Source organism: Echiichthys vipera (genome assembly GCF_963691815.1).
Source record: "Echiichthys vipera genome assembly, chromosome: 8".
Lineage (NCBI taxonomy): Eukaryota > Metazoa > Chordata > Actinopteri > Perciformes > Trachinidae > Echiichthys > Echiichthys vipera.
Genome location: NC_139833.1, coordinates 6806246 through 6816759, shown reverse-complemented (window position 1 = coordinate 6816759; position 10514 = coordinate 6806246). Strand labels below are relative to the sequence as shown.

The 10514-nt window shown below is 41.7% G+C and overlaps 1 protein-coding gene across 1 annotated transcript in view; it reads right to left on the bottom strand.

Moving 5' to 3' along the window:
- bbs9 (Bardet-Biedl syndrome 9) overlaps positions 1-10514 on the bottom strand; it is a gene marked incomplete at both ends in the record, with an annotated part of 179718 nt that overhangs the window by 116402 nt on the left and 52802 nt on the right. The window contains 2 exons of the mRNA XM_083917767.1: positions 1092-1232; positions 9332-9346. Of these exons, the coding sequence (XP_083773893.1) occupies positions 1092-1232; positions 9332-9346 (156 nt within the window). The remainder of the gene's footprint in view (positions 1-1091; positions 1233-9331; positions 9347-10514) is intronic.

Here is a 10514-nt window from a genome sequence, read left to right as displayed (position 1 = left end):
TCCATGTGTTTTCCATGAATGAACTGTTCATTTTAGTTTTTCCAGGACGACTGGTAACCCAGTCTGAGAAAACCTGTACCAGGATTTGAACCTGTGCCACCTGGGCGAAAAATCGCAGCAAAACTTCAGGTCACATGGGACTTCTTGTATCATGACGACCTAAAAAGAACGACTATAAAGCAAAGGAGCAACTGTGTATATAATGCATGTTCATTTTAAAGGTTTCAAGAAATATAATAACCCATTTAGACCTGATGCAACGTGCACACGCTTCAACCTTTAAGACCTGATGCAACGTGCACGTGCTTCCAACTTTAAGACCTAATGCAACGTGAACGTGCTTCTACCTCTAAGACCTGATGCGACGAGGATCTCAGCGTTTTTAAGACATGCAACGTGTTTCAATGAAATACACGTGAAGAAGGCAGAAGGGGGGGGGTACAATATTAATATATTATTATATTATTATTATTAATTAATAATTCTTCTGTGCCTCCACACAAAGTAAAGCTGGACAGTGACAGACAATGACGGACGACCTGAGCAAGGCTGACTACAGCGCTTGTGACAACAATCTGACCATGACCCATGACATAAACTAATGTTGACAACAGTTTTTCTGAAAACCCGCAGGTTTTGGGAGGTTGTTTTGAAAACATGCTCAGGTTTTAGAGGGTGTTTTTCCAGGCGAACGCACAGGTCTTAATGGGATAATTGCCTCTCCTGTTCCTGCAACATTCCACTATCTAAGACATGTGTAAATTACATCCCTTCTCGGAAGTGTTATTTTTATTTATTTATGCCATGCAAACAAAAACGGCTATAAACTGTATTCAGAGATTTTCAGGTAATCCAGATAACCCCTCTGATCACATGAAAACTGTTCAGGTCTACCTTCATCAACATCAGCATTAACAGCAATAACACAGATCAGCGGTGTGCATTCACATAAACAGTACACAACAGAAGTCTCCGCTGCCAAAGTCTTAAACAAAGCAATGTGTTTTCATTTAGAGAAGATGTGGGATTCAAGAGCAGAGCCTTGATTGTTTGGGAAGCTGAGAACAGCATCAGTAAGTTTGTAGATGTACCTGGGAAGATGGAGTTGAGGTCGACTGGGGGCTGGTTGGTGTCCACGGTGATTTTGAACTTGGTGGTTTTGCCTGGAGCGGAAGGAACACACACCAACGCCAGAGGTAGATTGAACCTGGACTGGAGAACCCTGGGCACTCCTGAGAAAAAGGAAATGCGCCAAACTTTAAAAATGTTTCCTTTTTATGTTGCATTTCCAAAGTTGAATTCATTTTTTCCTTCATAATAGCCTCTAGTGATACTACAAATGCTATAACTATGACTACTACTACTACTAATAATAATAATAATGATAATAATTATAATTGTAACTGATTAATTCTGCAATATTTTACACTTTCCAAACTCTCACATCCTTTAGTTCCCTTCCTGAAAAACAATCTTACATTAACAGCCCAATTCCCCTTCAAGTGGCGCCCATCTCTGAAAAAAGGGAATCAAACGAGGTCGGCACAACATTTCTTTAGGCTCTCTCTCCAAACAGCAGTCGGGTTAGCATTTGTTAACACAGTCAACACTGCAGATATTCAGATTACACGAGTATCTGAGAGCCACAAGGCCATGAGACTCAACATCAACACCAGGTTTGGAGGGGTGTTTGCCGAAGAGCCGAAAAGGAAGTTTTGTGAAAAGTGGAGGGAAATTTTGAGAAGGAAAAAAAGAAACGAGGGGAGAGCTAAGGCCAACTATAACTATGTCCTGAGCTTAAGCAGTGCTGAGCTTGGCAGAAATCTACACTTAGCTAGAATAACACAGCGAGGGAAAGGGGTGATGGAGAAAAACAACTGTTAAGAAGAGATGGAGCGAGGGAATCAGGGGAGAGGAGGTGAACTAATGAAGAGAGGGGGAGAAAACATGAGGTGAGCAGAAAAACGGGTGGAAAAAAACAGCGTGAGAGACTGAGAAAGAAATAATAGGAGAGACGACAGCCACGGTGGGAGGGAGGGATGGTTAAATCGTGGAATGTTCCAGGTTATTAAAGATATTAATAATTACCTGTAACCACTGTGCACCTTTTCATTCCAGACGTGCAATTATTACGTGATTATGTGAATAATTCAATTTGGTCTGAATACATGAACTGAGGCAGAGAGACAACAAGGGAAGCCAAGGAAAACAGTAGAAAACAGAATAAAGGCAAGGAGAGAGGGAGGGGTAGAGAGAGAGAGAGAGAGAGAGAGAGAGAGAGAGAGAGAGAGAGAGAGAGAGAGAGAGAGAGAGAGAGAGAGAGAGAGAGAGAGAGAGAGAGAGAGAGAGAGAGAGAGAGAGAGAGAATGGATGTAGTTTTAGAGAGGAAGGTCTATAGTCCCTGTTTTTCTCTCTTATATATTGAGATCTTATCTTCATGCTGGGTGACTGAAAAGTTCAGCAACAAATCACATCCACAATGAGAGGATAACATACATCATATGTTGTCAAAGTGTATATATGGTAAGTTTACTCAATGTAAAAATCTAAATGCTAATAATTCTCCATGTTTTCCAAAGTGTAAACAGAGTTGTAGTACTTGAGTTTGGTCTTGTCTTGGACTCGAGCCTTATTGGACTCCCTAATTGTCTTGGAGTTGGCTATTGAGAGCTGGTAAAGTTGTTCCTTAGCTTGGCATCACCTGACTAATTGCAAAAGTGTATTTCATCAAGACGATTTCAGTTAATTTTTTATTTGCATTATCAAAAGGTGCAGAGTAAATTGCTTCCGGACGCAATTAGACAAACGTACAACCAATCACAGCAATAACAGGGCGGTGCTAGTTGGAAACACTGGCGGCCGAGTCACAGACTTTCTCAAATTACGGATAAACAGCGTTTCTGTAAACATTTTATTCAGGAAACACAGTAACAGAATATCGAGTCATATTTGATCAGCTCTGCCCAGTTTGAGAAATTGATATGAGTTTCGCGAGCCTGAAACAAAAAAGTGAAACGGACCTGCAGACCGAACGTTGACGCTGTCAGTCATCGTCTTAAACCCGCATGAGAAAAATATGGTTGTGATTGGTCTGTACAGGGCCAGGACGGCTGGAAGTCTGACCGTATAGGAGAGTGAACAGTCGTATCTGCCAGAACAAACATGAGTTTGCCGACTGTGGTCACTTTTGGCTCCGGACTCGATCTTGACACGAACTTGACTAGATTTGTTGACCTGATCTTGACTACAGCCCTGGGTGAAGCAACATGACAGTTCAACTATGTTAACGATCTAACCAATCGAGGCAGCGGTAGACCAACAACCCCCTGAGTTCAGCGAGGTAAAACGACTGTTTTTGTCAATGGCGTCTGGACGCTTTGATGAGAAGATAGAACGACTTCACAAGATAAAATGCTTCTCCAAATTAGGGACATGCCAAACGTCATCAACTGTTGGTAATAGACTGACTACGGATAAGTACCGCATACAACCACACTTAAATCCTAACTACCCCTTTAAGTTTGAAAAAGATGCTTTCTGTACACACTTAGGCTGGTTTCCATTTGTTACCAGTGTTTTGATTAAGGCTGCTGAGAGGATTTAAACAGTAAAACAAGAAACTCTATTCCTCTTCTTTAATAACGGGTGGGGGATAAGAAAGAGAGGGAGAGGAAATATAAGTAGTCTCATAAAAAGTCGGACACACTGGGAGGGGAATGACAACAGAGAGAAAATACAGATGAGATAAACAAGATTAAAAGAGATGACAGACAGAGGACAGATGGAAGAACGGATAGAAAGAAAGAAGGGTGAACATGTGGAAGAGGGAGGGAGTGAAGGTCATGAAAGCATCACCATTTACTAGCCAGCAGTGTGTGTGTGTGTGTGTGTGTGTGTGTGTGTGTGTGTGTGTGTGTGTGTGTGTGTGTGTGTGTGTGTGTGTGGTTGTAAATCTCATCTTGTTCCACTCCACCTCTGTACATTCCCAGGCTGTCGTCACCAGGTTACACCCTCAGTACAGAGATTTACCTGCACGACCAGTGTGTTTATCAGTTTGTGTGTATCAGTGTGTGTGTGTGTGTGCGTGTGCGTGCGTGCGTGTGTGTGCTTGTGTGCGTGTGCGTGTGTGTGTGTGTGTGTGTGTGTGTGTGTGTGTGTGTGTGTGTGTGTGTGTGTGTGTGTGTGTGTGTGTGTGCGTGAATGCGTGTTCCTACAATTTCATAAAGTAAACTTTTAAAAAGCATCACTTCCAACACATCTGTGAGATTGTTAGGGGCGTCCACACATCTGTATTATGTTGAAAATATAATTACGGCAACAAATGTAAGTCATAAGTCAACCTGTTCGCTCTGTATCAGCAAACATTAAACCCCTGCTGTATCCCCAAAACCTGATATGAACCCACAAACCACATCTGTACCCCCCTTTGATTTGAACTTTACTCACATTCACTGTTTTTATTTGCTGTATTGTATTACTAATAGTTGCTAAAACAGACCTGAGGGAGCATTGAATGTTTTATCAAGGAAAGGCAGAAGGCGGCAACAACTTCAGCTAAACTTAAACTGGGATCATTGCATGGCTGCAAACGTCTATTTCTGAAGGGAGCCGAGTGGAGGAGCAGGTGAATAAACACACTGTGAAAGTTGAGATTTAAAACCAATTAGACAAGTTATTAAAAAGAAAAACGATGAAAAAGATTGGTAGAGACATTTCTCTGCAACATCGGGGAAGAGGAAATAAAGCAAGATCCTGTCTACATTTAAAGAATACTGTCTGCTGGAGAAACGTAAAACAAATCAAGTGTTTAAGTGCATGCACATATGGGTTCAAGAAGTACTATACCCAACGTGTATGATGGAAGCGCGACTTTAGTAAAATCAAGCGAACAAGCCCACGTTTCCACCGGCTTTTAATGGAACAATTGTAATCAATCTGCAATAATCGTGCCTTTATTCTGTTAATAAAGATATTTGCAACGTATTCTCATGAAAAGGTTCGTTCGATATCGTAGGAAAAGTTCTGCGTAAAAACGACAAACAGAAGTCACAGGATGCATGCTTCGTTTGTCATTTAGGTTTAGGCACCAAAACCACCTTTATGTGGCCAATTTTAGCCCTCAAAAGGTGACGGTTGGGGTTAGGCAACCAAACGACTTGGTTACAATTAGGAAAAAGGTTGTGGCTTGGCTTAGTACGTCTGGGACATGAACAATCTCATCATCTTATTCTAGGTCCCTTGCTTTTAATACGTTGATTACCCAACGTGAGACATAAATACATGCAGTACACCCGAATTACAAAAAATTGCCTGATATTTTTTCATCCCAAAAAAAACAAACATGCGACAGATATTAGTGAGACCACTGCATGCTCTTTATAGCAGATTTTTTCTCACTTGTTTGCTCCATTGTTTCGGTTGAAGCGTAGGTGCGAACACCAGAATGAAACGGTATTCGAGTAATACACAAATGAGTTGATGAAATCCGAAACTTATCAGAAAGAAAAACACTGGCCACGATGTTATTCCTCTCATCTGTGACTCATTTTATGTTTTCTGATCAGTGTGAACACACACCCATTCAATTTCCAACTGACTCAAATGTATTCTGTTTCTGTCACATCCTGAGTCACGTCACACACACACACACACACACACACACACAGAAGTTGCTGAGTTGAAATGCTGGATCGCACTTTGTCAGCGTTGCCGTGGCAATAACATAAACGTTGCATAATTTGTTTGCGTCAAATGTCAGTTTTAGTCGGGTTTGATGACATGAAGGATGACAAGACACATTGGAAAGACAAAGAGCAGACTGTCGATGTTTGAGGAGATGTTTCAGTGAATAAAGCCAGAGAGTGAGTAACTGACCAAACAACACATCTCAGTTACAGAAAACTGAGGTTACTGTGTTTATTTTACAGGTTGACAGCTTTTCTTGAGCTTGAGTCTTCAGTAATCTGCCTTTTTTAAAGGTTGACTCCACAGACAAGTCATATACTGTGACACGTGACCCCAGACCTAACCCCTGATACTTGCTTGCACTACTGGTAATGTGGGAAATGACGCTTTGTCAACTGTTAAACACACTTAAAGTCACAAGTGAGCACCACTGCTGCTACTTGTTAGAGCTGCTGTACCTCAACTGCACTGCTGTCTCAGAGGACTCTGATTCCAATTATCAGGGATCTGTGCGTGCGTGTGTGTGCGTGTGTGTGTGTGTGTGTGTGTGTGTGTGTGTGTGTGTGTGTGTGTGTGTGTGTGTGTGTGTGTGTGTGTGTGTGTGTGTGTGTGTGTGTGTGTGTGTGTGTGTGTGTGTGTGTGTGTGTGTGTGTGTGTGTGTGTGTGTGTGTGTGTGTGTGTGTGTGTGTGTAGGGGAGAAAGAGAGACCACAGAATTTATTTGAGTAGAGGACCACTGTACAGGCTCAGGTTCTTACCACAGCTGCAGTGATGTCAGCCGTGTGTGTGTGTGTGTGTGTGTGTGTGTGTGTGTGTGTGTGTGTGTGTGTGTGTGTGTGTGTGTGTGTGTGTGTGTCTAAATGGATACTTCATGCAACACACACATGCTCTTTCTTTGCGTGTCTTTTTATCATTTCCTCTGTGATACACACAGTCACAGCACAGCTCGGTCTTACATAAATCATATTCATACGCAGCTATTTTGCATTAGTGATTTGGATTAAATGGCCCCATTGAGAGCCAGAAAGTCCAGGTGTGGATTTCTGGTTAAATGTTATCATTTGACGCACATCTCAGTCTAACAGTTTATAAGTAATCTGACAGTTTTGTTGTGTATTAATAACCAAGATCTTTGCCTAAACTACACCAACTTTTGAATAATGCCATAGTGTTGACAGAATACTAAAGGTTTCTAATTGCAATAAAATGTTTCTAAGCTAAAATTTGTATGAGGAACAAAAAAAAACCCTACCTGAGGCCATTTTTAATGCTTTAACATAGCGACTTCTCGTTACAAACGCAATAGTTTGAGCCAACAGTGACCTAACAGCCTTTAAACACAAGCAACAAGTCTATAAAAGTGCTGCTGGCCTTTCCACACGCATTTATCATACAGCTATCTGCAATACAATTATGTGAATCAACAGTCCTAAAAGTGGCCCCTCACTACCAGTGATCTTGCTGGTTGGTTGGTCACGTTTCGGTCTCTCCCTTAAAGTGCGATGTGTCCGGCCTGCGACACGTTTCTCCATTCTCTTGTCTCTCCCTCATATCGATTATGTGCAGGTTGCACTGGCAAGATCTAGCCTTCGAGTCCCCATTCTTCTGCTCCAAGTTATTGACATCCTGTCTCAACTGGGTTAACTCCTGCTGGAGGAAGGTTATAGCACCCACCTGGCTCACCATTGCATTTTTAAATTCTTCTCTTAGCGGTTCGCACTGATCTCAGTGGCTTGTATTTCTGCCTTCTCCTTTATTTTCAAGAGTAGCTCCGCTTTCTCAGGAAGAATCGCCTCTTGGTCAACTCCAGCAGGCATTTGTTGCCTGTGTTCTCCACGAGAACCTTAGCTGCAGTCACGCTACTTGTTTCTTGTTGTGTGTCATGGTTTATCAAGTTCTAAATGAACGTTCACCTTTGTTCATAATACTGCAGGAAAATGTCGCGCTGGTTGAGAATGTATTTCTTCTTGAATAAGTCCCTCAACAGGCTTATGAGCCGTGGGCTTTGTGTTTAATGAACACTTGCTGGGTCTCAAATCGCGTAATTCCACCCTTGTACCAACGCATTTTCAAACTTGCGGAACTGGCGGGTGAGTTGTACATGGGTTTTATTCACTAACTACCACTACACAGTAGTCGGATAGTGAGATAAACTGGTAGATATTTTGGAAGGCGACAAAAAGTGTCGGTAATCCTCTGCCCGTTTGCAGATTTGAAAGCATAATAATATTAATAATGGGTTCCGGTAAGTTTGTAACGGCTGTGTGCGATTTGAGACAACACTATCCTGTCTGACATTTATGCACGACACAAGTGCGTGTACTACATGTAAGTGCACTAATGGAAGTATCTGACTTGAGACACAGCTTCTGGGTACGTTAAGATGTTTAAATGCAGAACCTTTGCAGAACCTCTTCCATTAGCTTCGTGTTATAGAGCGTTGTAATTTTCTGTTGGCCTGACAAGGCGACATCACACGTGTTTTGGCAACAGGCTTTGTGCATTTAGTTCTCTTTATATAGAGATGCATTTATTTTATTGTGTGGTTCTGTGATTTCAAACATGTGGGTGCCGTTATTAAGAAGTGTGTGAACTGACGTGCTTTCTTAATGTACTAAAGTCCCTCTTTCTTTTCCATCTTTCTGTCTGACACAAGGAATATAAACCATTTTGGCAGTTTATGTTTCCCCAAGAATGTATTTGGCTGATGCAAAAAAGCTGCATATGAACATAATTTGGAGTTGAGACTGAGAGAGAAAAAAAAAAGAGAGTACACTGCTGTGTGTGTGTGTGTGTGTGTGTGTGTGTGTGTGTGTGTGTGTGTGTGTGTGTGTGTGTGTGTGTGTGTTTGTGTGTGTGTGTGTGTGTGTGTGTGTGTGTGTGTGTGCACTACTGCAGGGCCTCTAAGCCCACTATAGATTACAGGACATCCTATTCTGTATCAAAGCACACAAACTCAGACCGACTAAAACAAACACTGGCTGATGACTAGGAACACTACTGCTGGAATACGTGTGTGTGTGTGTGTGTGTGTGTGTGTGTGTGTGTGTGTGTGTGTGTGTGTGTGTGTGTGTGTGTGTGTGTGTGTGTGTGTGTGTGTGTGTGTGTGTGTGTGTGTGTGTGTGCATGTGTGCGTGTGTGTGCGCGCATGTTACTGTGCCGACAGATGTGAGTCGATGCGTTTCCGTACGCCTGCATGTGCGTATGTGAAGCAGATGATATTTCTGTGTAAACTGCACAGAGTATAAAAGGATATAAATGGATATTTACTTATTTCATACAGTGAGGAAGTGTGTATGTGTGTACAAGTGTGTATGTGTGTACAGACTCTTGCCAGGTATCATGTTACAGGAACATAAACAGTAGGCAGCGGTCTCTTCCTGTATATACAGTACAATAATGTGTGTGTGTGTGTGTGCGTGTGTGTGTGTGTGTGTGTTGGAATGCATACAGTGGAGTTTTCATTACGTATGCGTTTCTGTAAGAGAATATTGAAATGTACGTACCAAAAAGTATGTTTGGCTATGTAATAAAAAGTGTATGTGTGTGTGTGTGTGTGTGTGTGTGTGTGTGTGTGTGTGTGTGTGTGTGTGTGTGTGTGTTTCCACTTTCTCTATTCTATCCAGCACTACGGACCAGACACTTACCTTTGGGATTAAGCTCTGCAGAGAGGAAGAGGAGAAGAGTTAAAGGTTAAAAGAGAAATTTCAGACAGATCACAGAAACAGAAGAAGAATGAGGTGTCACACTCCCTCTATCTAGTTTTAATTGGTGCTGACCAGCTACAAAGCAGCACTGTTAGAACTGGACTTTACTGTTCGTAGAGGAGGGGATTCCCTGGGAAAACCTTTCTTTTCACTGCATATGGATATACACAAACTCAAACAACACTCTGGGCGTGATTCGTTTGCCTTCCCACACACTCGGAAAGTACCGCTGGGGGAGAACGCAGCCCTAACGACTGAGCCAAAACCGATTCCTGGATATGATAAGATGTCCAAATCCAAAATGAAAAAGCTGCTTGTCAAGGGGTTAGTGCGAAAATTGGTCTGACAGAATCTGGAGAAAAAGACATCTATGCTTATATGATTATCAGTATCAAGAGTTTAAGAGAAGGTATCTCAAGGTAATTCAAACATGTTAAGGTCCCACATTCTAAATGCAAGATTTCCCTGTCTTTTTTGTTTTAATTATAAAACATAACATAATAACATAATACATGAATACTGTGAAAGTATCAAAACACTCTATCCACTCCATCATAACTAAACAATTTATTAAACTATTACATACTGCTTAAAAAAATGAAGGGAACAATTAAATCCCACATCAGATCTTGATGAACGAATCATTCACGTTGAAAAGATTTACTGATTTTATAATTTGTTGTGAAAATTTTAAATCGCAGGCCGATCCAACTTGCGTGAATTTTATTGCAGCACCTCATAACATGACTCAGTAGTGTGTATGGCCCTCACGTGCATGTACGTATGTACTCGATACACTGTGTTGGCATGCTCCTGATAAGTCGGTGGATGGTCCTTTTCCAAGCATGTAGTAGAACTTACAGTCGACTTCAGTTAATGTTAAAATAAAGGCACTTTTTAGAGTTCAGGGGCCGTATTCGCAAACCATGTTAAGGCTCAGAGCAGGTCCTAACTTGCTGATTTAGGAGTAACTCTTAAAAATACGGGGCGTTTCACTCCTGATTTTGGGACTCCTAACTTTTTAAGATAAGTGTAAGTCACAGAGCAGTAGCTCCTAAATCTATAAAATTTAGGAGATCTCTCGAGGTCTGACCCAACGTCACCGCGGATTAAAGTTGGTGCA